The 24125-nt window shown below is 38.3% G+C and overlaps 3 protein-coding genes, 1 non-coding gene and 1 pseudogene across 6 annotated transcripts; 3 read left to right on the top strand and 2 right to left on the bottom strand.

Annotated features, from left to right (window-relative positions):
- The first annotated feature begins 1002 nt into the window (after positions 1-1002).
- On the top strand, positions 1003-2593 carry LOC147928415 (uncharacterized; annotated as a pseudogene).
- Positions 2594-3825: 1232 nt separating this feature from the next.
- Positions 3826-5659, top strand: LOC104742079 (ethylene-responsive transcription factor ERF055). Its single transcript, XM_010463043.3, has one exon. It carries the CDS (start codon positions 4543-4545, stop codon positions 5491-5493), a length of 951 nt encoding a protein of 316 aa, XP_010461345.1. The 5' UTR covers positions 3826-4542; the 3' UTR covers positions 5494-5659.
- Positions 5660-6651: 992 nt separating this feature from the next.
- LOC104742078 (uncharacterized) lies at positions 6652-9706 on the bottom strand. Of its 3 annotated transcripts, none has more exons than XM_010463040.3 (13): positions 9365-9706; positions 9192-9265; positions 9024-9107; positions 8849-8929; positions 8548-8628; positions 8218-8310; positions 7764-7943; positions 7611-7678; positions 7484-7535; positions 7341-7394; positions 7164-7256; positions 7007-7073; positions 6652-6936 (listed from the first exon to the last, which is right to left on the bottom strand). In XM_010463040.3, exons 1-13 carry the CDS (start codon positions 9504-9506, stop codon positions 6845-6847), a joined length of 1161 nt encoding a protein of 386 aa, XP_010461342.2. In that variant the 5' UTR covers positions 9507-9706; the 3' UTR covers positions 6652-6844. The 3 variants fall into 3 exon arrangements, with proteins under 3 accessions (XP_010461342.2, XP_010461343.2, XP_010461344.2); XM_010463041.3 differs by having other exon boundaries at positions 7199-7256; positions 9365-9621; XM_010463042.3 differs by lacking the exon at positions 7007-7073 and having other exon boundaries at positions 9365-9621.
- Positions 9707-17640: 7934 nt separating this feature from the next.
- On the bottom strand, positions 17641-17747 carry LOC147928414 (small nucleolar RNA R71). The gene has a single exon (XR_015581079.1). It is a non-coding gene; the product is annotated as a small nucleolar RNA R71 (small nucleolar RNA).
- Positions 17748-18885: 1138 nt separating this feature from the next.
- LOC147928413 (uncharacterized) lies at positions 18886-22788 on the top strand. Its single transcript, XM_087486130.1, has 5 exons — positions 18886-18962; positions 19554-20198; positions 20595-21055; positions 21098-21522; positions 22282-22788. Exons 1-5 carry the CDS (start codon positions 18886-18888, stop codon positions 22786-22788), a joined length of 2115 nt encoding a protein of 704 aa, XP_087342256.1.
- The last annotated feature ends 1337 nt before the right edge of the window (positions 22789-24125 follow it).

Raw genomic sequence — 24125 nt, 5'->3', positions numbered from 1 at the left:
AGAAAAAAAACACCTAAAAAGTTTAGAATACGCATCTTGAGATTAAAAGAGTTAAAATAAAAAAAGTTTAGTGGTATATTAAAATATCGAAAAACAAAGTAGTATTAGTAATACTGTATAGTAAACGATGAAGCCAAATAAAAATACAACAATAAGTTAATAACTACTCTTTCATCTAGCTAGAGCCGTGTCTAAGTAGAAACAAAATAAACTTTGGCCTACGGCTTCATATTTTTGAAAACAATCGATGAATCTGCAAAAGCTAATGCTGAGGCTGAGCAGCCTGATATTGTGGAAGATGATAGAGTGGATGAAAATATGGCTGAACGAGAAGAAGCAGAAAATGTGAATGAGGAAGACTTGAATGAAAAAGATGATGAGAATGAGACTGCAAGAGTTGGAATGAACACAGAGCACTGTGGGTTTTCGGATATGTATGATCCTGCAAATTGGGAAAGAATTGAAAAGGAATGGATTGAATGGAGAGATTTTATGGTCATATAAGGTCCAACAAAAAGATTGGCAAGTGATTACATATTCCCCAAAGATAGTGTTAAGAGACATTTCTCTCATGTGTACTATTCAAGACAAATGAGTGAAGGTCAAAAGCAAGATCGTCGTTGGTTGGTTTATTCAAAATCAGTGAACAAGATCTTTTGCTTTTGCTGTAAATTGTTCAATCGGAATGACAAAAGTCAACTGGCTTCTACGGGATTCAGTGATTGGAAAAATATTTTGAAAAGGCTAAGAGAGCATGAGTCTAGCCGTGATCACATTGTGTGCATAAAACAGTGGGTTGAACTAGAACTGAGGCTTCAAAAAAATCAGACAATTGATAAACATGCTCAAGATGTAATTAATAAAGAGATGATTCATTGGAGGCATGTGTTGCTTAGGATTTTAGCTGTGGTAAAGACTCTTGCCAAACAAATTCTAGCTTTTCGAGGAAGCAACGACAAGATCGGAGAAGAAGGTGGTGGAAATTTCTTAAGTTTTATTGAGATGATTGCTGATTTTGATCCGGTGATGATAGAACATCTGAGAAGATATAAAGAAGGTGAATCTCAATGTCATTTTCTGAGCAACAGAGTTCAAAATGAGTTGATAGCTTTGTTAGCTAATGGGATTAAAGGGATGATTATCAAGAAAATTCAAGGTGCAAAGTATTTTTCTGTCATCCTTGACTGCACTCCAGATATTAGCCATCATGAGCAAATGACTATTGTAATTCGATGTGTAGATGTTACAACAACTTCGGCTAAGGTTGAAGAATTTTTCTTGACATTCTTGAAATTTGATGATACATCTGGAGAAGGACTTTTACGTGAGCTTCAAGAAGTGTTGGCTGCTTTTGACTTGAAAATTGATGATGTAAGGGGTCAAGGATATGACAATGGGTCTAATATGAAGGGGAAGCATAAAGGAGTACAAAAAAAGATTTCTTGAAGTGAATCCAAAGGCGTTTTATACACCATGTAGTTGTCATAGTCTCAATCTTGCACTTTGTGATATGACAACCACTTCTTCTACCAAGGCAATCTCATTTTTTGGGATTATTCAGCACACTTATTGCTTCTTTTCATCATCAAATAAACGGTGGAAAATATTTGAAGATCATGTGGGTGGACTAACACTTAAGGCTTTATCAAACACTCGCTGGGAGAGTCATATCGAAAGTGTTAAGGCAGTAAAATTACATGCTCCTAAAATTATGGATGCTTTAGTTTTCATTGCTGAAAATAGTGATGATCCTAAAGAGCAGAGCGAAACTGAGTGTCTTACAACAAGTGAAACACATGGAATGGAAAGTTTTGCATTCTTGGTTGCCTTGGTTATTTGGTATAATCTTCTATCTACTGTTAACATTGTTAGTAAGAGTTTGCAGTCAGAAGACATGGACATTGATGTAGCTATTTCTCAACTAAAGGGACTTGTTTCCTTTTTTCAAAAGTACAAAGATTCAGGTTTTGAGAAAGCAAAATAAGAAGCTAAAGTTATTGCAGAATCTATGGATATTGAGGCAGTATTTCCGAGAAAAGCAAAGCGTGTTATTAAAAGAAAAAGACACTATGGTGAAGAATCACAAAACGTTGAAGAAAGTGTTATATTATCACCAGAGGAGAGCTTTAGAATCGATTACTTCATCCAAATCATGGATCAAGCTCTCTACTCACTTGAGACAAGATTTGAACAGTTACAGAGGTATGAACAAATATTTGGCTTTTTGTTTGATTTGAAAAAGCTACAATCGGCAAGTGATGATAGTTTGATGGCTTCTTGTACCAATCTGGAAGCTTCTTTATCTCATGGAAAGCACTCAGATGTTGTTGGTAATGATCTTTTTTTTGAACTAAAAGTTCTAAGAGAAGCTTTACCCAAAGAAGTTAAGAAGCCTATTGAAGTGTTGGATTTTTTGAAAAGTGTTGAAGATTATTATCCGAACTCATGGATTGCTTATCGAGTGTTGTTGACGATTCCAGTTTCGGTTGCATCTGCTAAAAGAAGTTTTTCAAAGCTGAAGTAGATTAAGTCTTATCTTCGTTCAAGTATGTCACAAGAAAGGTTGAGTGATTTGGCGGTTTTGTCTATCTAAAGAGAATTTCTTAAAAAAGTTGATTTTGAAAGTTTGGTTAATGATTTTGTAGGGAAGAAGGGAAGAAAAATTTCAGTTTAGACTTTTTTTGTTTTTAAAGTTTGTTGTTTCTTTTGTTATATGACTGGTATTTACCGTTCTTGACATTAAATTTTTTTATGAATCGCAACAATTTTTTGTGACCGCCTCCGGCCACCGATTATGTCCGCACGGCTCTGCATCTAGCTCATTACATTCATACAAAATGCAAAATGTTTAGTTAGGTGTATATACTGTATCATTCCCAACCTTTTCTATGAACCACTAGAAACAATACTATATCAATCGCATCTCACTCACAAACCAAATATAAGTAAATCTAAAAGAGAGAGTATACTAAATTAAGAACCTCCACGAATTAAGTATGTGAAAAGAGTTGTATTTTACTAATCCGAAAATTCTTGCACAAAAACAGTCTTATAATTCTATTGATATAACTATTTAATCACTAGTAACTACTTATAGAAAAAGTACTAATCTATCCCACAAGGTAGTACTTTACCGCAAAAGTGGCAGAGAAATGAGAATAGATGCGAAATAGACGAGAATTATGAGGCCAAGTGGCGGCACTAAAGAGATGTGACCTCGTTTTATTGGCTATGTGCTTCCGCTGCTGTTCTGCATGGAATCTTCAATCTCAAGAGTCCAAGTTTGATCAACTCTTGAGATGCGATTAATATTCTCACCGAACTTTTAGCACACTATATTAATTATCATCAAAAGATTACAAACCTTACTCACGTTAGTATCACGGATTCTTCAATATAGCTAGTCACAATTTAATTGTGGAACTCAAACACTTTATCATAACTGTCCTTTTAAACATATCACTATTTAAGAATTTTTTGATTATTCAGTTTTATTTATTTCAAATTATTTAAATATTTCAATTTTTAATAAGTAAAAATGTTTTAGAAAGGTTAAAAAAAATATGCCAAAATTTCTATGGATGCATTAAACTTTAACTCCTACGGACGATACTAATTTGGTTCAGTTAATAAAAATTAAGAATCAAAATACTTATTTAATATATATATATATATTTATTTTAAATTTAATGCGTCAATTGAAAATTTTGTTGTTTACCATCTAAAGCTACATTTTTCTTGAATTTTTTCTCATTTAAATATATATTGATTATATGTTTCTAATATAGCGTGAGTCAAATACATTATTTTAGGATTGATATATGATATATTTTAATATATTCTTCACTGGAGGAGGCTCTATATAAACGCTGAGAGTTGGTTGGGTATCACCAAGGTGAGCTTGAGAGCATCTTCCAAAAGAGAGAGAGAGAGAGAGTGAAAGAAAAAAAAAAGATTGAGAGGTTAACTTTTGAGTGAAATTTAGGGTTTATTTCTCCTCTTCTTGTTTTTTTTTTTGCTTCGTTTCATCTTCAAAAACAAACTCTTCCCCGGTCTTGTTTTCGTCTTTCATAAATCAGAAATCACGATTTTCTTATGAAGTGTTGCTTTATGAGTTTATCTTTTCCCAAAACTCATCTAAACGACAAACTTTTGTAAAAGAAAAAAACAGTTCAGGTGTTTTTATATAAGAAAACGAGATCCATCTTTGTTTGCCAAAAAAATATTATGAATTTCTCTTAATATTCTTTTTATTTTTTTTCATTCTTTATAGAGTTGATCAAACTTCATGGGCATTTTTTAGTTCCCCTCAAGATTTGATCCTCTTATTACTTATTTTTTGTTCATATATTTCTTTTAGTTTTGATCTATGGAGGTTGCTTATTTCAAACCTCGTTGATCAAATTTTATTTCTGTAGAAAAAGAAAAAAAACCGGTCTTTGAATTTTTTTTTCCTAAAAAGACAAGGTTTTTTAATCTAATTTTTTATATAATCACTTTTCTTTGTAGTATATTTTTTTTTCTATATTTCAGGAAACACCGATGGCGGATTTCTTCGGCGGCAGCGGCGGCCATGGCGGCGAGCTCATGGAAGCACTTCAACCTTTTTACAAAAGTGCTTCCACGTCTGCCTCAGATTCTTCGTTTGGATCTTCAAACGCTGCGTTTGTGTCTGCACCAAACGACCCATATTCTTCTTCCTCGTACTATAATCCTCATTCATCTTTCACAACCACTTACCCGGATCTTTATGCCGGTTCCATGACCTATCCATCTTCATTCGGGTCAGATCTCCAACAACCCGATTCTCTAGAACAAAACTACCAATCTCAGTTCCATTACCAAAACAATATCACTTACCCTCACGAAGACAACACTTGCATGCTCAACTTCATCGACCCGAACCAACCGGGTTTTATGACCCAACCGGGTCCGGTTTCAGGTTCGGGTTTGGTTTCAAAGCCTGCCAAGCTCTATCGTGGAGTGAGGCAAAGGCACTGGGGAAAATGGGTCGCAGAGATCCGTTTACCCAGGAACCGAACCCGACTCTGGCTCGGAACATTCGACACGGCTGAAGAAGCCGCGTTGGCTTATGATCGCGCCGCGTTCAAGCTCCGTGGCGACTCGGCTCGGCTTAACTTTCCAGCTCTTCGATACCAAACCGGCTCGTCTCCGTCTGACTCGGGCGAATACGGTCCTATTCAAGCCGCCGTAGACGCTAAGCTTGAAGCCATATTAGCTGAGCCCAAAAATCAACCGGGCAAAACGGAGAGGTCATCAAGGAAAAGAGCTAAAGCCACAGCTTCTTCGGCTGAGCAGCCGGCTGCACCACAGCAACATTCCGGGTCGGGTGAAAGTGACGGTTCAGGTTCGCCGACGTCAGATGTTATGGTGACGGAGATGTGCGAAGAGGCAGAGATGCCGTGGAATGAAAATTTCATGCTTGGAAAGTGTCCCTCTTACGAGATCGATTGGGCTTCAATTTTATCGTAAAATATTAGGATTCTATTCATTTTTATTCATTATAACTACATGCGTTGTATTTTCTGTTTAATATTAGGGGTTCGTAGCTGTGATTAAAATTTGTAATTTGGCATTTTGTATGAATGTAATGCAAGTGTGTAAATTATAATACTGCTCAAGCTTTTTTTTTTGTTCATGCCGTAACATGTAGATTATGGACACCTCATTTGAAATGAATTTGGTTAGGTCCCATTTTTTTTATTGAACTATTGTCTCATTAAACATCGCTTCACATAAAGATATACACATATACCGTTTAGGGAGTACTTAGAAAAGTGAGAAAGGTTTTACGAATACATATTGCAAGTTGGTAACATATCATGATCCTTAAGTTCCGTTCTGCAGTAGGACCATTGTGCTCAGCTTAAAAATGATTAAAAAGTAAACTAGACTAATGGAGAACCATATAGAGTGAAATTTTGAAATTTAAATTGCTACATTTCTAGCTTAATATTGTTAATTTTAGTCAAATTTCGAAGAAGTCAAAAGAGGAACACAAGAGTGGAAGAAAAGGACCCTTCTTAGTGAAACTTTAGGTGGTATCAAAATGATGTACCAAAATATAAAGTCAAGCCTACATCCATTACATTCCCATGCTTTTTCCTTTAGAATAGACTTTTAAAAGAAAACTTCATGATTTATCCACTTGTATATAGACTAGTAATATTATTTTTCCAAAAATGGTTGAATTGAAAAAAAGTTAGTTTTTATTTTTTAACGAGCAAATATACTTTCAAATTTTCAATGGAGAGGAAAGACTCAGATGGTAAGATAGTATCCAAATTGAGAAACCCCAAGCCAAGACCAAAGGAAGAAACAATGTACACTTCTACCAATTGAAATAAATCATGAATTGCAATGAAAGCATTCGCATCAATACTAGAAAAATGATATCTGATACTAGCAGCGTTTATTATGTGGAGACTGTTTTGCTTTCTTTTTTTTCTCCATTCATTGAATCCATACACTAAATACAAAGACTGACTCGAGGACTTAACTTTAGATTGAAACCCATAATACCTTCAAAAGACAAAAAGTCAAAAGACGATAATTGTAACGCACGCATGGGGCTGTCAAACAGCTGGATTGATACAACCCAGGCCTAGAGACTTATCCCTTCAGTTTTCATTTAAAGAGCGTAACGTATACCAATATATATTTATGGGCATAGTCATCAGTTTGACAAAAAGAATTAAATAAATGATATCATATTACATTTGACGCGGTTGAGGGGTATGTATGGAATCGTATCGTCCGCAAAACGAAAAAAGAGAGAGACCAAACCCCAAAAACAAAAGCTCTCAACTAAAATGTAAAAAGATCAGCTAAATTTACCGATTTCCATCTTCTTCTTGATAGCTTTTTGACCATGGTATATAAACGCGTCTATTATCCCAGATACCGTGAAAACACCTGTGCATTTTTACATGTTTCGTTTCAGATTTTGATTCAACCAACAACTTATGTTATGGACTAATCATACCTCCGACTATGGCACAAACATTCGTCAAGAAGTGCAAGAACGATATATGTTCCTCTGTAAATGTTACCTGCCGAAACACCACATTTCTATTAGGAGGATTATGAATATACATACTTTTTCGCTTTACAGAATTGGAGTTGGAACACAACACACCCACCTTGATTGGTGATAGATCATAGAAGAAGAAAACACCTGGCAAAGATTGCAGTTGACCTGCTTCTGAGCTCTTTACATGTTCAGTCACCGAGAACTGCACATTTTACCTCAAGTTCAGATCATACGATAATCAAAATAAATAGAGCATAAGGTCAAACAATTAAAAGCCTCGCTTCACCTGATTTGATCGAATTGTGTGTCCTCTGATATTTGTGTATACTGTTGGTACAACCTAATAAAAGCAGACGAAACAGAATGGAGTAAACACGGAAATTTAATGATAAATGTAACTAGCATATCATGCTTATCTTGGGAACAAACCTTGATAAAGTATTGGTACATAGCATTAGGTGTGTCTTGACTCCACTGGACTCTGCAATTTTATGTACGTTAGAGAGCATGACAAAATAAGTAGAGCGTGAATGGAATGGACCAGAATGGTTCTTACTTGTCAAGAGGGTTAACGACGCCAGGAAAGTAGTCCCCATAAGTCAGTCTATTGATCTTGTGACTTATCTGCAGGGAGACGTAACATATTGAATTACATAGGATTATAAGCATAGCGAATGAAATGACACTGATAGGATAAGTCCTTTCTTACGTTGAAACTGTCTTTTTGAAAAGCAAGAAGATCATGAACGTGCACGCCCGACTGATGAAAGCTTTTCCCAGGAGCAAAGTGGAAGTTCCCAGCCACCTTATTTACCTCCAAGAACCCATAGATATTGCACCCTTCCCCTTCTTCATCCTTTACTCTTTGTAGAAAACCTTCTCGTTTACACTGAAACACAAACAGACACGTGAAACGTGTTTCAGCTTACAGTCGGGAGATAAAAACAGTTGGATGCATATATCAGTTTAGAGCCTGACAAGTGCATATCGATTATCAAATAAACAAACCGCCCACAAGGCTTTAAGACTCTAACAGAAAAGAGGAAAAAGACGAAATCACAAAACAAAGAAAGAAAAAATGAAACTAAGCTCTTGCTACTATCACAATGAAACACAGATGCCAAGAATTCGAAAGGTGAGGAACATATTTCTCAGAAACTAACCTGGTCAATCAAATCTGGATTTGTAACTCCCCAACCTTTCTTTCTGTATGCTTCACGAACATCTTCACATGTATTGCAGCAGTCATGCTCTTCCTGTTAGGATAAACAACATAGGTCAAATAAACCAAACAGATTGAAGAAAGCCAGACTGAAAAAGCACCATCACCTATCCTGCTGACATGATAAAGTAAAAAACAAGATACACAATGACATCTCTTTTCTGTTTAACCCATTCTAGCACTAAACAATCAAGGGTAATCCTAATATGGACTGGAGAAACCATGATCCAAATGCACTAAGCAAAAAGATAGAGAAAGATAACACAATTACCGCTTCAGCCCCATAGCAAGAACCACAGTAAGTCTCGTTATGTTCCAGCCTGCCACCATGTTTCTGCAGTGGTTTTTCAATCTGCACAAGCACAAGAAAGTATGAGACTTTACAAGGGCCAAAAAACAAACCACTTTCAGTTCTTGCCTTTATATAGTCAAATTGCCATTTTCCTGCAACTCTATCCTAGTGTGATGACTATAAAAATCCCAGAGAATATAATGAAAAGTATACCAAAACAGTTTCAGTCTTCCATTTACGAAATCACACATTATCCAGTCCAGAAAGACAGAGAACAAACCTTAGTAGCGCCTATTCCGTCCTGTCTTGCCTCAATAGTGTTGCCATTAGAATCTAACCTTCTCTTTATAATGTCATGTTTCTGCCAATTCACACAATTGACAACCTTACAACATGTTTCAAAGCATAAAAACTAAGAGTCATTGAACTAATACAAATAAGAATTTCAAACATACCACGTCAAGATGAAGCTCTCCACTAATATCCATAGCATCAACACTAAGAATCGAACATGCTAGAGCAGGAAAAGTAATATCAAACTGCATCATCAATGAAACTTATGAGAGAGATCTCCTAGACACTAGAAGAACAAAAAACACAGGACAAGTCAAAAATCACATTACGTTAATTAGTAACGTCTCTCCCCTTGAAGTATCCACTATAAGCTTCGTCTCAGTGACGGTATGAAGATATAAACCTAAACAACCAAAATCAATATTCAATACATACATCATGCAAATAGCAAATCATATATACAGAAATCGGAAAGCGAAATCTTAAGAGGTCTCAGACGTACGGAGCTCGGAGAAGAAGAGAAGGAACATAACGACGGAGGAGAGGAGAGTGATTACGCCGCCGGATAACGTACGGCTGTAAAAATCCTCATTGATCTTAGGATATGCATCTAGATTCCGCAATTTATTCAAGATCCCGGCCATATTAAACACGTCCGGGAGGGACGAGAATCTCTCAGATTCAGTTCCCCGGATCCAAAATTCAGCACCGAATTATGAAGGCCGGAGCGAAGTCAGAGGAGAGGCTTTAAATACTTGTTTACTGATCTTATAAATCTCCACATGATATTTTTCTGTGTTTTGTACTCACTCACACAGTTCTGACAATCACTTTCTGGAATATCACACATCCTCTAATTACTCCAGCATAAACACGCTTAACTAAGAAATTCTCTCATGACTTGTGATATCTTGGTTTGTGGAAAGGTTTAAAAGAATTGATTTAACCACTTATGTCACCAAAATGCATTTATCTTTTCGGTCAAACGTCCGGAGAGAACTCCATATTTAGTGTGCTCTCCATAAAATTTTCCATTTCGATCGATGCATATTCGAGTTGATCGAATCCTCTCCTTGTCCGAGAATCTCTCCGCATAGTCCCAGACTTCTCTCCCTTGCTCACTTCGGCCTAAAGCTCTCCATTCACTTTTTGAGCTAAAAGGTCCTAAACTGAGCCGCCTCGACGCCGAGCTCATTGACCCTTCCCCCCGGACCGCTAGTGACATGCCTCTTAGAAGGGGACCCAAAATCAACATTCCTGGCATTTGACGAGAACTAGAAACCCGGAGGGAGTTCTAGTCTAAACAAATACCTCATCATTTAATTCTATGTGATATATTTTTATTCAAAGTATTATTACATATATTTTGTCGTGGGTGATCTTCAAGAGCTTCGAGGGTGAGTGAAAGAGGACTTTGTTGTGGCTGCTTTTCTGGTCATCTCTTTAGAGTTCTCCTTTAGGTGTACAGGTCTCTTTTTTTGGAGCGCAAGAAAACATATCAAAAACCTAGGTTTACACTTGTATTTGTAGGTTTCGGGATCAATTACAATTTTTAGGGCTAAATTTGTATTTTTTATTTTATGTTAAGTGGAGGACAAAGGCTTTAGGAGGCCATGACTAATTTATGGTGAATACTGAATACTTTAATCCGACCACGTGAGCTGTGACCGCTCCTAAGGACAACTTCACACCAGTCACACGCCTAGTGACCGGTCTCGAACTTTCTTCTTCAATCAGGTGTAAAATCTATTTGGTAGCTTGAGATTAATTCTTCTTTGAAGATAATTTTAACTCTTTAAGCTATTATAAGTTTATAAATGTAGGATTTATTTTTCTTCTTTTTCTTTTTCTTGTCATAATATATATAGTGTCCATATAATTTTTATATAAAATCATAATCACTGTTTCTCTATACAATTAACTTAAATTTTTATAAATTTATATTATATTTAAACAAATATTTAAGAAGGGGAAAAACAATATTAGATAAAAAGATTTTTTCTCTAGCAACAGAATTTTTGCCTCTCCTCTTTCTCTCCTCCTTCTCTCTAAAACCAAAAGTTTTTGCAGATCTTCTTCCTTTGCCTCTCGGGTTGCCTCTTCGGCTCCGGAGAGAGCGCATGTCTCTTTTTTAGGTTTTTAGTTTTTTTTCCTCTTGTCAGCGCTCGCTCTCCCTGCGAAGCTGTCCTTCGTCGTAGGTCTGGTTTCTCTCGATGGTGGTGGTTCTGGTGGTATTTGTCGGCGCGTGAAACGAAGGTTCGTCGAGTGGTGGCTGCTAGTGAAGGTTCTGGTGGAGATGTTGGAGGACGGCGTCGAATCCATGTTTAGATCTGGCAGATCTGGGATGGCGACTTCGTGGGTTGATTTTTCTCCAGAGGTTTCGGTGGCTCCAGTGAGCAGTGAAGGGCATGGGGCTTATCTTCGTTTGAGCATCAGTGGTTGGGTTTGGTGTTTCTTCACCAGATCTATTCATCTCTCACTCCAGCTGTGACTGTGCTTTGCGGTAAGGTTGTGGTGTTGCTTGTCAGGTGAGGATTTGCAGTTCTTAAATACGGGCTTTGGATCTGCAAAGGGAAGGCAGCAATGGGGAGTTCTCTTCTCCGGAAACAGAGGTGTGGTAAGTCTCCCATTTGATGCGACTGTGGCGACAGGTTTGTTGGTCGAGAAGCTTTTGATCAAGTCTCGTTTGGACGCGGTGGAGCGTTCTCGAGGCTCATCCATCAAATCGTAGCTGCGGTTTTCGGCGAAAGTCGGTGGAAGACTAGAGGGTGTTGTTGCTTAGTCGCGGTGGTTAACCGGGAAGGTTGGCATATTCTTGGACTCTCGTGGATTCCGGGTTATGGAGGATGGTTTGAGCGATCATCCTTTATAAACCGCCATGATTCTTGCTTCCACCGGACCAGATATGAAGAGTTTCTTTCCCTGAAGCAAGCGGTGGTCACTAGAGCAAGAAGAGGGGTGTTACATCTAAGTAAAGAGGTTCCTAAGAACGGGACCTCACTTCATAGAACCTAGGATCGGAAGCTTGACCTTGTCGGAAGATCCGTAGCAGGTCAAGCGGTTCACTGGTGAAGAAACTGTGGCGGTTCTTGGTTGCTTTTGTCACTGGTTTCTATTTGGTGGATCTGCCGCAAAGCCGTTGGTCTTGCAACCACTGGTGATACTGGTCGAGCTTCTGTCCTAGGTATGGACCATAGGTCTGTCAGCAGGGTCCGATCTCCTTTTTCGGCGATGGAGTTGATTGCCGATTTGCTTCTTTTGTAACTGTTGGACCTTTGTAATTTTTCTAAAGCCCAGCCCATTAAGGATTGGCCCAATTAATATTAATATAACTATAATGAAAATAAGGGTTACTTTACTCTTAAGATATACTCCCTCTGGACGTCTTGGAGATTTTTAAGTAGATTAAGAAACGTTGTAAGTTGACAAGTTTAACCTCTCAAAGAACATAAATTTACCATTTTATTTTTATTACATAATTATTTTTCTTTTTTACAATCTAAATCTAAAAACAATGAGTATGAAAAAACAAGATGGAAAAGTACCGTCAACTACGTCGGCCTGATTACGACGGTGAAGGATTCGATCGGAGCGGCTGCTGTGTACTCCACCGATAGCGGACTCCAATCCTCTGTTGATCTCAGTTCTTTGTTTTATTCAACCACTTCCAATTCTTCTTCTTTTTCTCCATCTTCCTCTTTTTCTTCTTCTACTACTACTTCCTCTTCTATTTAATATATGGAGTAACGAGCCAAGATGGCTAAGAATTTTTCTCCTTCTAATGATAAACCACACAATCCTAAAAGCGATGCTTCAACCTGACATAGCTCTATCTAAGTCACTAGGTTTGTAAAATTAGTTAATTGGTTTCTCAGATTTGATTTGGGTTTTTTTTTCTTAAATGGCATTTGTCTCACAAATAACCTTCTTTTTCTCTGTTCTTGTGGTCATGCTTTTGTGACCCAATGTGGAGCTTTGTATACACTTTTATGTTAGAGACATGTTATGTGATTACCTGAATAACATTTTCGCTTGGTTGCTTCCCAAAGCTTCTGTAAATCTCCTCAATAGTAGTGATGGATTTGTCTTTTCTTGTTTCCTTATTTTCAAAAGATGAGAAAAGGCTTTTCAAGATGGCTACTTGTTTTGTTCTGATAGCTTTAGTGTTTTAAGGAGGTAGTGATGAATTCATAATAGCTCGATCATATTCAGACATTGTGCGGTTTGTATTTTAAAAGTCAAATGTGTTTAATTCATCATCTCCATTGACATATTGTAGGCATAAGCAATCAAATTGATCGTGGCAGCAGTCCTATTAAGTGTTGGACTAGGCTCTTCTAGCAAAGGTTCAAATCTCAGTAATTCAGATCAAGTGCTCTCTTATGGGATCAAGTAGCTAATTTTTTAGCATCTGTTTGTTAATTTTATCCGAAGTCTACCGGTAATACTAGTACTAGCATTTGTTTGTTGATTTTTATGGGTTTAATGATTGGAATCCTGACCTTTTAGTATTCTTTCCAATTTATGGGATACGTAAACACGTTATGACTAAGAGTATGAGAATATAAATAGATGGAAACAAGAATTTTCACTTAGAAGAAGGAAATTAATGGAGGCAAAAATATACTCCCTGTAGTGACCCATAACTATAAGTACGGACCGGATGATGGAAACGTGTCCGAAGGACATGGAGATACCTCGAAAATATGGAGGAAAGCAAATCTCAATGAACGACCCAAGAAACTTGAGAAAGAAGTTACCAAGTCGCGGAACGGTCCAAGACCGAATACGGACAAGAGCCGTCATGACATCCGGAAAACTGGACGAGGGATGATCGAGAACGTTGGTGAAAAGATCAAAGGAAGGGTATAGAAAGTAATGGCCGTGGAGAAAATGGTGAAAAAGACGTAAAGCGGTCCATAAAAATATAATGGCCATGTACGAGCTAATCGGCCAATGTACCGTGGGACCGTGAATGGGACGGACACGGTACATGTCAAGTACGTGTGGGACGTACAAGTCGAAAAGAGAGAAGCGGACCAGACATGAACAAGGGCACCGTACGTGAGGTACGAGTGGGCCGGACAGAGACAAGGAACCATGTGCTGCGGACAAGTGCGGGGTATTTGGGACGCAAGAAGGACGTGGTCAGGACAAGGAGGAAGCGGAAGAGTCTGTCTTCACTCAGGAGGCCACGTGTCGCAATCTGGTGGAGTCTCGCCAGCGACTGAGATGCACACGCGCGTGGGAACTCTTCCTTCGCCTACACATGTCGCCTGCATGCAGAAAATAAGACTTTTGTCACTTGATTTTTGCCACCTGCTATCCCATGAAGTCGCGTGAATGAGCTTATAAATAGCCCTCATTTGCTCTCATTTTCGACCAAAACCTCTCATTACTCCCAAACTCTACCAAAATTGCCTCTCAAACTCTTGAAGAAGAAGATCAAGAGATTGTGAGCAAAGAAGAGGGAGAAGAGGAGTTCTCGCTAGAGGTAGAAGCTAGATCAAGGGGAAGTCCTGACAGATCGGCGTGTTGTGGTGAAGCCCAATCGGCCAAAGGTTTTCAAGCTAAGGTGAGTTGTGGATCTTGCTTATGGGAGGTGCATTAGCTCTCTAGCTCTTGCATCGGCCCTTGTGTGTTGCATTTGTTCCTTGTTGCATGTAGATCTAGAAGATTACATGTAGTCAAAAGGGGATTTAACGGGTTTTAGCCTTCTTGGGGAAGAAGTGCATTATTTTTTAAAATCAACTGCAAGTGTGAAATGCCTTGCATGTTCGATTTGGGGGTTTTCTCGATCATGGGGATCGATAGAAAATTAGTAAGAATTTTTCTTGCTTAAGTTTGGCGTTTTTGGAGGTGTCATGCATATTAAAAATTATTTATTTAATTTTGCATGAATTTTTGAAGAGGTTAGAACCATGTAGACTTGATGGGAAGATCAGTTCATGAGAAGGGTGATTTTTTAGAGAGGCCATGCAAGAATCTCCAAGGGTGGAAAGAGCCGCATGTGTGCCCCAAAATTTTGAGAATTACCTCATGAACTTGATATAAAAATTAGTCTACATATTGGGTTATTTTTGGTGAGACCATGCGAGAATCTCCAAAGGTGGAAAGAGCCGCATGTGTGCCCAAAAATTGATAAATTATTCTCATGGACTTCATGAGATATCAGTTCATTGGAGAAATATTTTTATAAGACATGCAAAAATTTCCAGGGAGGAAAGAGCCGCATGCATGGGTATAAATGTGGAGAAAATGCTTGCATGCATAACTTAAGTTAAGGTTTTTAAAACAAAAATTATTTAGTAAGAATACTATCCATGGGGGATAAGTATTTGGGGATGGGTGCATGATTAGGGTTGCATGCATGTTTATATTTTTCTTAAGTTGCATGATGTTTCTTGCTGCTTAAGTTGTTGTGTGTGGTGTTGTGACATTCTTGCTTGATTGCTTGCTTGTATAGCTGGTTTTCTTGCTTGGTTGTATGTTGAGTTTTGTGATTAATTCTTTGTGTGCTAGCCTTAGAGTTAAGTACTTGTCCTAGCTAGTCCGCGAGTTAAACATCTCGGTTCTTAGCTAGATGTCGATCTTTGTCCCCAACAAGTGTGTGGAAGTCCGCTGAGCTAATCGAGAGGAATCTCATGGCAGGACAATTCGGTGTCTAGCTAGCTACTAGCCCGAACCGCTGCATAACGATGCAGCTTTAATACCCGGTTGTTTACATGGAGCTACAACACAGAGGAAATGGGTGAGTCTGGTTGATTGCCTTTGTGGTATCAATGCGGAATGGGTGTTTGGGACAGAATAGAGGATCAAAGGGCCCTAGGTTGTTGCGGAGGTTTCCTAGGAGTGTTGTTTCCCTAGGTTCTTGGTGGTACCCTAGGTTGATGGTACATCCCTAGGACGTAGTTTGGTTGAATAAGTCATGGCGTGGATGCATGACTGTGAGAAGTCTAGGGTAGTCAAGTTTAACTTGATGCACCGCTATCATTAACTATCCTGGATGTGTTGCGGGTGAGGTGGCGTGGATGCCAAGTTAGTGTCAAGGTCTAGACGAGTTGTGTCTTGATTGTTCCTAGACTTGATTGTGGTTGTTTGATTGATTGCCTGCTTGTTTATGCTTCCGCATTGCGTGCTTTGATTGTTTGGTTGTTTGGGATAGTTTGATGGGATAAGATAGCATGTTAGCGGGATGGTAGCATGTTAGAGGGTTGCCCAACTAAGATTACTACTCACTCTTCTCCACAATTGTTTTTCTTGCAGGGGAATTAAGTGGGTAGAGTTGGACTTAAGAAACCGGATAGGATGTTTTCGTGTTGTGTTGCAAATCTGATGTTTCTTTTACATGCTGTTTTATTCGAATGACTCCAACTGTTTTGCTTGAGTATTGTTGATTTGTAAACATTTTACTTAAGTAATAAATCAAGATATTTTCTTATATGTAATCGGACAAGTGGAAATGGTACGGTCTAGTCCGGACCAGCACAACGCCGCATGCTGATGTTCATATATTTTACCATGTTTTCCCTTAGCATATTCACATCTTTTGCATGCTTTTCTATCTCATTTGTCCATTAATGTGTAGTTTTAGAACTGTTTATGCATTAGAGTAGATTTGCATTGCATTTGCATAGTTTCTTGCATAAACAGGTGATTTTGGATTCTAATGAGCATGAAAGTGATGCTGAAGAAGATTGGAGCTGTCAAGAGAAGAAAACAAGGGATTTGGAGCTGTCAAGAGAAGAAAACAAGGGATTTGGAGCTGAAGAATCAAGGTCCGGAAGTCCACTCGACCACCCACTCGACCAGACACTCGACCGTGTGCGGAGATGGACTCGACCGGATGGGAGAAGCAGAAGAAGAGGCCACTCGACCAACGCTCGACCGAGCACCTCGTCGAGTTGACTAAGCCGCCCACCTATTTTGTCTTTTAGCATTTTTAGGGCTTTCCTTCCTTTTCCTATAAAAGGCCTTGTACCCTGCAACCACCAAGGGAGAGACTTTTTAGAGTACAATTCTAGACCTAGTATTTACCCTTTTGGGAATTGTTTACTTTTTTGCTTAGATTCTCCAGCCACTTTTGTAGAAAAACAAAGAAATATTTGATACTTGTTGGTTTCATAACTTTCTAAGTATTGAAAATTTGAATTTGATTTCTTCTTCAATATTGTAGATCTTCATCTCATCTATCTAATAATGCAAGTTTCATTGATTTCTGGGTTTATGACTTTGTTCATCATGTTTTGTGATTGTGAGTAGTGGCTTAGGATTTTGAGGAAGGATTAGGGTGGATAAAGGTTATGGTTGTTTGGATTGGTCAAGATTGATTGCTTAATATGTCTTCTGGGTTAGATATGCTCTATGCTATTCTTATACTGAGAGGGTAAGGGTAGATCTTAAGCTTCTTGACCAAGAAACATTGGTGCTGGAGATGCACCAAACACACATAACCAAGGAGCTGGTATTGTGCCTCCAACAGTTGCTAATAATAATTATGAGATCAAAAGTGGATTGATCTCTATGTTTCAAGCAAATAAGTTCCATGGTTTGCCAATGGAAGACCCCCTAGATCATCTTGATGAGTTTGACAGAATTGGTAGCCTCACCAGAATCAATGGTGTAAGTGAGGATGGCTTCAAGCTAAGACTGTTCCCTTTTTCCCTTGGAGATAAAGCACACTTGTGGGAGAAGACCTTACCAACATGAGCTATCAAAACCTGGGATGGCTGCAAAAAGGCCTTCTTAGCTAAGTTTTTCTCCAATGCAAGGACTGCTAGATTGAGGAATGAAATCTCTCGCTTTGCACAAAGAAACAATGAAAGCTTTTGTGAGGCATGGGAGAGATTCAAGAGCTTCCAAACTCAGTGTCCACACCATCGATTCAGCAATGAGTCTCTGCTCAACACCTTATATAGAGGAGTCCTTCCCAAGATAAGAATGCTTTTGGACACAACCTCCAATGGAAATTTCCTCAGAAAGAATGTGGAAGAAGGATGGGAGCTAGTAGAGAACCTAGCACAATCTGATGGGAACTACAATGAAGACTATGACAGAACAGTAAGGTTTGTCTCCAATGATCAAGATGGGAAGTACAAGAAGGACTTGAAGGTTGTTCATGAGAAGTTAAACAAGATTCTACTAAGACAACAAAAGAACATTCATTTCCTTGCTGAAGAACAGGCTCCAGTTCAAGATGGGGAGAATGAATTTGCTGAGATTTGTTACATGCAGAATCAAGGAGGGTTCAAAGGATGCAATCAGTTCAAGAACAACAACATTTCCTATAGAAGCACCAATGTAGCAAATCCTCAAGATCAAGTCTACCCACCTCAACAACCCCAACAGCAAAAAAACTATGCACCCAAACAACAACATCAAGGGTTTCAGCCTCAATTGTGTCCCCAACCAGGGTTTCAGACTAACGAAGACCAAGAACAAGACTTAAGACCTATGATGCAACAATTGTTGATTGGACAAGCAAATGGGAAAATTGAGGCCGCTAGCAGATTTGTTGAGATGACTAAGAGAATGGAAAATATTTACAATGAACTCAATGCCAAGTTTGATATATTGGATTCCAAGTTAATGACCATGGAGAGCAGACTAGATTCTTCTCCAAAGTATGACCAAAACAAGGGCAGACTAGAATCTATAGAGTTTGTTAATGCTATCAACCTCCAAAGTGGACGAGTCTTACCAACACGACTAGGTGCACAACCAGACACTGAGTACCGTGAAAGCAAAGATGGGGAGGGTTTTCATCAAGAGGAGATTCAGAATGAAGAAATGATTGAACTCGACCTACCACTCGAGCACACACACGATCGTGTGGGTGATCGAGCAGCTGATCGAGCTGTTACTCAGGAGAAGAGTAAGCTAGTTGTTACCAAGGAAAAATAAGTTCGGTTCATTCCTCCTCCTTACAAACCTCCACTACCCTTCCCAGGAAGATTCAAGAAGCAAATGGTTGAAAAATACAAAGCATTGTTTGATAAACAAGTTAGAGAAAATGAGCTAAGGATGCCTCTAATAGATGTTTTTGCTATGATCCCTCCTTACCAGAAATTCTTGAAAGATGATGTGATGGAAAGGATTAAGTAAGTTCAAGGGATGGTTATCCTTAGTCATGAGTGTAGTGCCATAATCCAAAAACAAGTGAACCCTCAAAAGTTAAGAGATCATGGTTCCTTCACTCTACCTTGCTTTATAGGCCCTTTAACCTTCAACAGATGTCTTTGTGATTTGGGAGCCTCAGTAAGCCTAATGCCTCTATCAGTTGCTAAGCACCTAGAGTTTACAAGGTATAAGCCATGCAACATATCTCTGATCTTAGCTGATAGATCAGTAAGATTACCACATGGTGTTTTGGAGGATCTACCGGTTAGAGTTGGAGCAGTGGAAGTCCCAATAGACTTTGTAGTCTTGGAAATGGATGAAGAACCAAAGGATCCTTTGATTTTGGGAAGACCTTTCCTAGACACAGCAGAAGCAATAATTGATGTGAGAAAAAGGAAGATTGATCTCAACTTGGGAGAGGACCTCAAAATAATATTTGACATTGTAGAGGCTATGAAGAAACCAACAATTGGAGGACAAGTCTTTTGGGTTGAAGAATTAGACAAATTAGCAGGAGAATTGATGGAAGAGCTAGCAGAACAAGATCATCTTAGAACTGTTTTGACTAAAAGTGGAGAAGAAGGGTTCATCCACAAGGAAACCAAGGCTTATGAAGAGATATTGGACTCCAGTAGGAAATCGGACCATCTAGAGGTTTTTGAGAGGCTACCAGCATTAAGAGATGAAGTCTGGTCAGTTCAAGTAACAGATACAAAGAGTTCGACTACCCACTCGACCACCAACTCGAGCACTCACTCGACCGAGTGCCCTGTCGAATCTCCCACAGATGACTGGTCTGAGCTAAAAGCACCAAATGTAGAACTTAAACCTCTTCCAGCTGGGCTAAGGTACGTTTTTCTAGGTAAGAACTCTACTTATCCAGTGATAGTGAATGCAAACTTGAGAAGTGAAGAACTTGATTTACTTGTTGTTGAGCTAAGGAAATTTAGAAAGACTATTGGTTATTCTTTGGATGATATTAAAGGAATTTCACCTAGTCTCTGCATGCATATAATTCACGTTGAAAATGAATCTTATTCTAGCATTGAACCTCAAAGAAGGCTTAACCCAAACCTTAAGGAAGTAGTAAAAAAGGAGATTCTTAAGTTGCTTGGGGCTGGTGTAATCTATCCTATCTCTGATAGTACTTGGGTTTCACCAGTGCATTGTGTCCCTGAAAAAGGAGGAATTACTTTAATAAAGAATGATCATGATGAGTTAATTCCCACTAGAACCATAACAGGACATAGAATGTGTATTGATTATAGAAAGCTTAATTCTGCTTCTAGAAAAGATCATTTTCCCCTTCCATTTATTGATCAAATGTTAGAAAGATTAGCCAATCACACCCATTACTGTTTCTTGGATGGGTATTTTAGATTTTTCCAAATACCAATTCATCCTAATGATCAAGAAAAGACAACTTTCACATGTCCATATGGCACTTTTGCATATAGAAGAATGTTATTTGGACTATGTAATGCTCCAGCTACCTTTCAAAGGTGCATGATGTCATTTTTTTCTGATCTTGTTGAGGATGTGGTTGAGGTTTTTATGGATAACTTCTCTGTTTATGGAGACTCTTTCTCTTCTTGTCTCGCTAATTTATGCAGGGTTTTAAAAAGATGTGAAGAGACAAATCTAGTTCCAAATTGGGAGAAATGTCATTTCATGGTAGAAGAAGGGATAGTTCTTGGTCACAAGATTTCAGAAAAGGGAATTGAGGTTGATAAAGCAAAGATTGAAGTCATGGTTCAGCTTCAACCACCAAAGACAGTCAAGGATATAAGAAGATTTCTTGGTCATGCTGGGTTCTACAGAAGATTTATCAAAGACTTCTCAAAGATTGCTAGGTCTTTGACAAGGTTGCTTTGTAAGGAGACTGAATTCAACTTTGATGAAGACTGTTTAAAGGCTTTCAAAGAGATCAAGGCTGCCTTGATATCAGCCCCAATAGTCCAAGCTCCAAATTGGGATCTCCCATTTGAGATAATGTGTGATGCATCTGACTTTGCAGTAGGAGCAGTTCTAGGACAGAGAAGGGATAAGAGGCTGCATGTTATTCACTATGCAAGTAGAACTTTGGATGAAACTCAAGGAAGATATTCAACAACAGAGAAAGAGCTTCTTGCAGTTGTGTTTGCCTTTGAAAAATTCAGAAGCTACCTAGTGGGTTCTAAAGTTATTGTGTACACTGATCATGCTGCTTTAAGGCACATCTACTCAAAGAAAGACACCAAACCAAGGTTGTTAAGATGGATTCTATTTCTCCAAGAGTTAGACATGAAAATTGTTGATAAGAAAGGTATAGAGAATGGAGTTGCTGATCATTTATCCAGGATGAGGATAGAGGAGGAAATATCAATTGATGATTCAATGCCTGAGGAGAAGCTGATGCAACTCGAAGCCACTCGATCGACTACTCGAGCAGACACTCGATCGAGTGTGTTTGGCCACTCGGTCGAGCAGAACCAAATGGAGGAATGGATGGCACTTGACAGTGAAGAATTGCCATGGTATGCTGATATAGTTAATTACAAGGTGTGTGGAGAGATCCCAACAGACATGGAACCTTACAAGAAGAAGAAATTGCTCAAGGACATCAATGGTTACTATTGGGATGAACCTTACTTATACAAAAAGGGAACAGATGGACTGTTTAGGAGGTGTATAGCAGAGAATGAAGTTAAAGGAGTGTTGGAACATTGTTATGGTTCTGCTTATGGAGGCCATTTTGCAACTTTCAAGACAGTCCAAAAAATCTTACAAGGTTGTTTATGGTGGCCTACATTATTCAAGGATACTCACAAGTTCATCACAAAGTGTGATGCTTGCAAAAGAATGGGAAATATCACAAGAAGGAATGAGATGCCCCAAAATCCAATACTTGAGGTTGAGATATTTGATGTGTGGGGAATTGATTTCATGGGACCTTTTAATCCTCCTTCAAATGGGAATGTCTACATATTATTAGCAATGGACTATGTCTCCAAGTGGGTAGAAGCTATTGCCAGCCCTACTAATGATCACAAAGTGGTTATAAAGCTTTTCAAGACCATAATCTTCCCAATATATGGAATTCCAAGAGTTGTGATTAGTGATGGAGGGACACACTTCATCAACAAGATCTTTGAAGGAATGCTAAGGAAATATGGAGTTAAACACAAGTTGTCAACAACTTATCATCCTCAAACAAGTGGGCAAGTTGAAGTCTCAAATAAGCAAATCAAAGTCATTCTATCAAGGATAGTGTGAGCAACAAGAAAAGATTGGTCTAACAAACTTGATGAAACACTTTAGGCTTATAGAACAGCTTTCAAGACACCAATAGGAAGAACTACATTCCAACTTGTCTATGGGAAGTCTTGCCATCTCCCAGTGGAAGTAGAGTACAATGCTTTATGGGCAATCAAGCTTCTGAACTTGGATTTAGAGACAGCTCAAGCTAAAAGAAGCCTTGATCTGCATGAACTTGAAGAGATCAGATTAGAAGCCTATGAGAGCTCCAAAATCTACAAAGAAAGAACAAAAGCCTTCCATGATAAGAAAATCCTCATTAAGGATCAACAAGCTGGAGACCAAGCCTTGCTGTTCAACTCAAAGCTCAAGTTATTTCCTGGGAAGTTGAAAAGTAGGTGGGGAGGTACTTTTGAAATAAAAGAGGTTCTACCATTTGGAGCTGTCACACTTCTCAACAAAGATGGTAGTGAGTTCACAGTCAATGGTCAAAGAGTGAAGAAGTACTGGGGAGGAAAGGAGAAACATGCAAAGAACACAATGTTTCTCAAGGATGCTCCTCAAGCTTGAAGAACTAGAAGAAGTCAAGCTTAGTGACTTTAAACAAGCTCACTAGGGAGGAAGCCCCTAAGGTATCTATGTACATATTGTTTAGGGTTTTGGTATTTTGATCTTTTTTTTGGTGTTTTCATGATCAGGGAAGCAAGGGAGTCTAAACAAAAGAAGAAAAGAAGATTCGGCAACCAACTCGACCACCCCACTCGACCGAGTACCAATCGATGGCCATAGTCGAGTTGCCTCCTTCCCCACCTCCAAGTCAACCACAAGACTCCCATTACACCTATGAAAGCATGAATGAGGATGTGGACAGCTTCTTCCACAATCCATGAGGTAATAACATCACTTTTTCATTATAAATACCATTGCATCTCTAGTTTTGTTTTGTTTTAAGTCTTGAATCCACTTACAAATTTATCTTACACAAGAGACTGTGTAATTTAAGTTTGGGGGAGGGTTTGAGATAGTATTTGATGTGTGTTATGTTTTCTTATTTCAAATTTTTAGCATAATCATGTTAGTACTTGCATTTCATCTAAGGCATAGAAAAAACCTAAAAATTTGAATTTTTTTTGCAAAAATCTTTACAAAAACAGAGTGTTCATGTAGCTTGCATTGCATATTAGCAACTTGTTTAGCATGTTTCATTTAGGACTGTTTCACATCTGCATTAGGGATCTATGATGAGTTTGGCCTTGTTATCTTGTTTAAATTCACTAAACTAGGATCAATGCACAAGTTAATAGTACTTTGATGCTAGTTGAGTGGTTAGAAGCATAAGGTTGAACCAAATCTTGAATTCCTGCATTGCATTTGGTCTAAATTGAAGCATGTTTTGATTTGATACCATTTCCTATTTATAAGAACATAATATTCACTTTTAATTATCAATTTGTGAATTGCTTTAAACTCATGGATACCATATAGATATTTTGATCATCTTTCTCCTTTTTACCACTCTTGTTGATCCAAGTAGCTGATTTAATCATTAAGATCAGTTTCCAGTACCCTTAACTAACCCTTCTTTCAAGCCACGTTTATTCTTGTGTGTGTAAGGCCTTTTTGGGATTGAGCTTGGTAGAAAGTGTTAGGTTTAAGCTGACAAGAATATTGCCTTCTGTAGTTCTAGTTTGCAATTTTCAAACTAGATAGGACTAGGTGGTTTAATTGTTGGGTTTGGGACTTGGTTGTTTTGAAAAAGAAAAAGAAAAGAGAAAGAAAGAAATAAAAGGTTATAGTCTTTAGGAGGGGAATGTGTTTAAGAAAATGTAAACTCTAGTGAAATAATGGGAAGTATGAGATTGTTAAAGATAGTTCTAATCAAAGAGAAGAAAGAAAGAAAGGAAGAG

This window comes from Camelina sativa, chromosome 14 (assembly GCF_030686135.1).
Source record: "Camelina sativa cultivar CO46 ecotype springtype chromosome 14, ASM3068613v1".
Classification (NCBI taxonomy): Eukaryota; Viridiplantae; Streptophyta; class Magnoliopsida; order Brassicales; family Brassicaceae; genus Camelina; species Camelina sativa.
The sequence above is the reverse complement of the archived record's forward strand: the minus strand, read 5'-3'. Positions and strand labels throughout refer to the sequence as shown.

What these genes read in the sequence shown, in the direction of transcription:
- LOC104742079 (XM_010463043.3), top strand. Translation starts at nt 4,543, where the DNA reads ATGGCGGATTTCTTCGGCGGCAGCGGCGGCCATGGCGGCGAGCTCATG.
- LOC104742078 (XM_010463040.3), bottom strand. Translation starts at nt 9,506, where the DNA reads ATGGCCGGGATCTTGAATAAATTGCGGAATCTAGATGCATATCCTAAG. An exon ending in TCTCTTCTTCTCCGAGCTCC is followed by an intron (nt 9,266 to 9,364) that starts GTACGTCTGAGA and finishes TTGGTTGTTTAG; the next exon opens with GTTTATATCTTCATACCGTC. An exon ending in TGTTTGTGCCATAGTCGGAG is followed by an intron (nt 6,937 to 7,006) that starts GTATGATTAGTC and finishes AAAAATGCACAG; the next exon opens with GTGTTTTCACGGTATCTGGG.
- LOC147928413 (XM_087486130.1), top strand. Translation starts at nt 18,886, where the DNA reads ATGCCTCTAATAGATGTTTTTGCTATGATCCCTCCTTACCAGAAATTC. An exon ending in GATGTGATGGAAAGGATTAA is followed by an intron (nt 18,963 to 19,553) that starts GTAAGTTCAAGG and finishes TTTGACTAAAAG; the next exon opens with TGGAGAAGAAGGGTTCATCC. An exon ending in CTGATATAGTTAATTACAAG is followed by an intron (nt 21,523 to 22,281) that starts GTGTGTGGAGAG and finishes GAAACACTTTAG; the next exon opens with GCTTATAGAACAGCTTTCAA.